General features: G+C 17.4%; 1 protein-coding gene across 2 annotated transcripts in view; it reads right to left on the reverse strand.

Moving 5' to 3' along the window:
- LOC102673944 (lactosylceramide 4-alpha-galactosyltransferase-like) overlaps positions 1 to 2081 on the reverse strand; it is a 25322-nt gene extending 23241 nt beyond the window's left edge. Inside the window, exons 1-2 of one of the 2 annotated variants that reach the window (XM_031510408.1) lie at positions 1530 to 2078; positions 707 to 709 (exon numbers count right to left, since the gene is read on the reverse strand). In XM_031510408.1, the coding sequence (XP_031366268.1) occupies positions 707 to 709; positions 1530 to 1543 (17 nt within the window). In that variant the 5' untranslated portion in view covers positions 1544 to 2078. Of the gene's footprint in view, positions 1 to 706; positions 710 to 1529 lie in introns of both variants that reach the window. The other variant, XM_006615520.2, reaches the window with a different exon arrangement.
- Positions 2082 to 2792: the final 711 nt, after the last annotated feature.

The raw sequence follows: 2792 nt of genomic DNA on the forward strand, positions 1-2792 counted from the left end.
AATTAAATAATTTATTCAATATTAATTTTTAATATTATATATTAATCTATTAAGATAAATTAATTTAAATTAAGTTTAATATATAACAAATTTATTTTTTAATTCTGAAAACAATATTTCAAATTTCTAATGTTCGATTTGATATAACTTTTATGTAAAGATAGCTAAAAAGTTTAGAAATAATTGCTGCCACTTAAATTTATTTTTATTAATTTTAATTTTCGAATTTAATTAATTTTAAATATTCATATTTTTTATACAAATTATTAATATAATTAATTTTTAAATTATAATAAAATTTTATTTTATTTAATAATCTTTTATATATATTATTTATTTATTTAATTTTAAAATTAAAATTTAAATTCTATATTTTTTAAAACTTGCTTGAAATTTTAAGTAAATATTAAGTAAAATGTATTTAATTATTTAATCTTGTTTTTTCATAGCATTTATATAATTAACTATGATATAAATGTTTCAAAAACTTGATATAGATAAACTAAATGATATAATATAAATAATATTTCCTAGATCTTTTTGTTTTTCAAATTCCTATAATTCAAAGATAAAAATATTCATATATTTCATCCTGCAAATCATAATTTATTAGTAAAAGAAGATAATATGAAAATTGAATATGTATAATGATATCTTATATTTATTATATAAATAGGGTATTTATATCAATTATTGTGTTTCTAACTTACTTTTTTGTATTCATAATTAACAATCAATCAAATTATAGAAATAAATAAATAAATTGTATTTATTATTTATCAATTTATTTGTAATTATTTATTAATTTTTTATTTATTATTTATTTATTATTTATTTATTATTTATTTATTATCTATTTTTTAATTCTAAAAACAATATTTTAAATTTTTAATATTCGATTTGGCATAACTTTTATGTAAAGATAACTAAAAAGTTTAAAAATAATTCAGTAAACAGAACTTATATATATTATATTTCGATTTTTTTTTAAATAATTCAATATTAAAATCAATTTTAAATTTGCTTCTATTATTTGCTCTTGCTAAATGTAATCAAGTTTTTAATAATATGTTAATAACTATCACAAAAACTTTTAATAAGACATAACCTTACTTTATAACAAACGAACAATATGAAACATAATATCTAGTATAGAGCACAGTATTCAATTTTTTATATATATTTAGTATTCATATATACAATATATATTCAATAAAAGAATACAATAATTAAAACATAGGAATTAGTTTTTCGCTTTTTGAAAACAATATTTTCAAAACTTATTTTCTTTGTTTTCATAATAACTAGCTTATAATTTTTCTTATTTTCATTGTTATTTTAACATTTTATTTGCGAAAAAAATTTCTACTAATAAAAAAAATATTAAATTATACTTTGAATATATTGTAAAATAAAAATAAAATATAAAAGTTTTTGTTTATTTAAAAGACACAATAATTAATATAAATATTTAATGACATATACAACAAAATAATAATACAAATTCAAATCGAAGTAAACATACGTACAATTTGCATATCATATGAAGTTACACGTCAACGTTCACGATAAGGGTGGTCCATACTGCGCACCCATCAGTTCCTATCCTTTTTTCGTATCAGTCTGTTTCATGGAATCGATAAACTGGAAGGCAATTCCGTTATTCTGTATGGGTATATTTTGTATGAAATATAACATTGTAAATACTATTATATAGATTATTCTTTTCTCACAAACACTACCGGTTTGAACTAATTTTGTTCTTGATGTAATTTTTATTGATACTCATCCAATTCAATTGATTACACTAATATCACTGTTAATAAGCATTATCCTTTTCTAAACTCCGAAAAATCTTCTGTTCTTTCTATAAATATTTTCCTTTTATTTTGTTTTGTAACTTGTTCGAAAGATAATTATTTTTATATTCATTGATATATTAGACACAATCATGAAATACATGAATACTCGAAATGAAAATAATTTTATTATATAAGATGAATGATGTATTGTTGTTTAAGGTTTTATTTAAGATTTTTTAACGTTATTCACAGAACATTTTTGCTCGTCACTGCATGCATACGTCTATCTTTGTACGTAGCCGAACAGGGTGGTCGCGCGCATGCGTATTATATAATTAAAGTTATATATATAATATCTGATAAATATTTTACTAAAAATGTTAAGAAATTTATTGTTTGCGAATTATTATAAATTTCTTTTTTGAAATTATTGTATGACTTATTATTTTTTATATTTTTGCTTTAGTAGCAGAAAGACAATTTATGTTTTAAAAATGTCCAAAAAATTGCCGCAAAGTTTAAATGATTTTCAAATATTTTATTATATTATAAATCAAAATATCTAAATTGAAACAATTTGATATTAACCAAGCATTGATATAAGAAGTGCGAAAATGATATTATTATGATATCCTTAAGAAACAATTATTATAATTATCTCATAACAAAAGAAAACACACAAATTATGTTACCTTGTAAGTTGTAATTATTAAAAATTTATTTCTATAAATATATTTAAAAATTTTTTATATAATATTTTAAAAATTTATCTTTTATGATCTTGAACATTTTAAATTATTCTAAACTTAGGAATTATGATTATATTATTTTTTAATTGATGATGAAAAACGAAATATTTTATTGAATTTTAATTCTTTATATTAAAACAGAAATAAAAATAAAATATAATAAATATAAAATTAAAATACAACATGTATATATATATATATATATATATATATTTACAATATAAATCGTATATATTTATAC

This window comes from Apis dorsata, unplaced genomic scaffold (genome assembly GCF_000469605.1).
Source record: "Apis dorsata unplaced genomic scaffold, Apis dorsata 1.3 scaffold_226, whole genome shotgun sequence".
NCBI classification, from domain to species: Eukaryota; Metazoa; Arthropoda; class Insecta; order Hymenoptera; family Apidae; genus Apis; species Apis dorsata.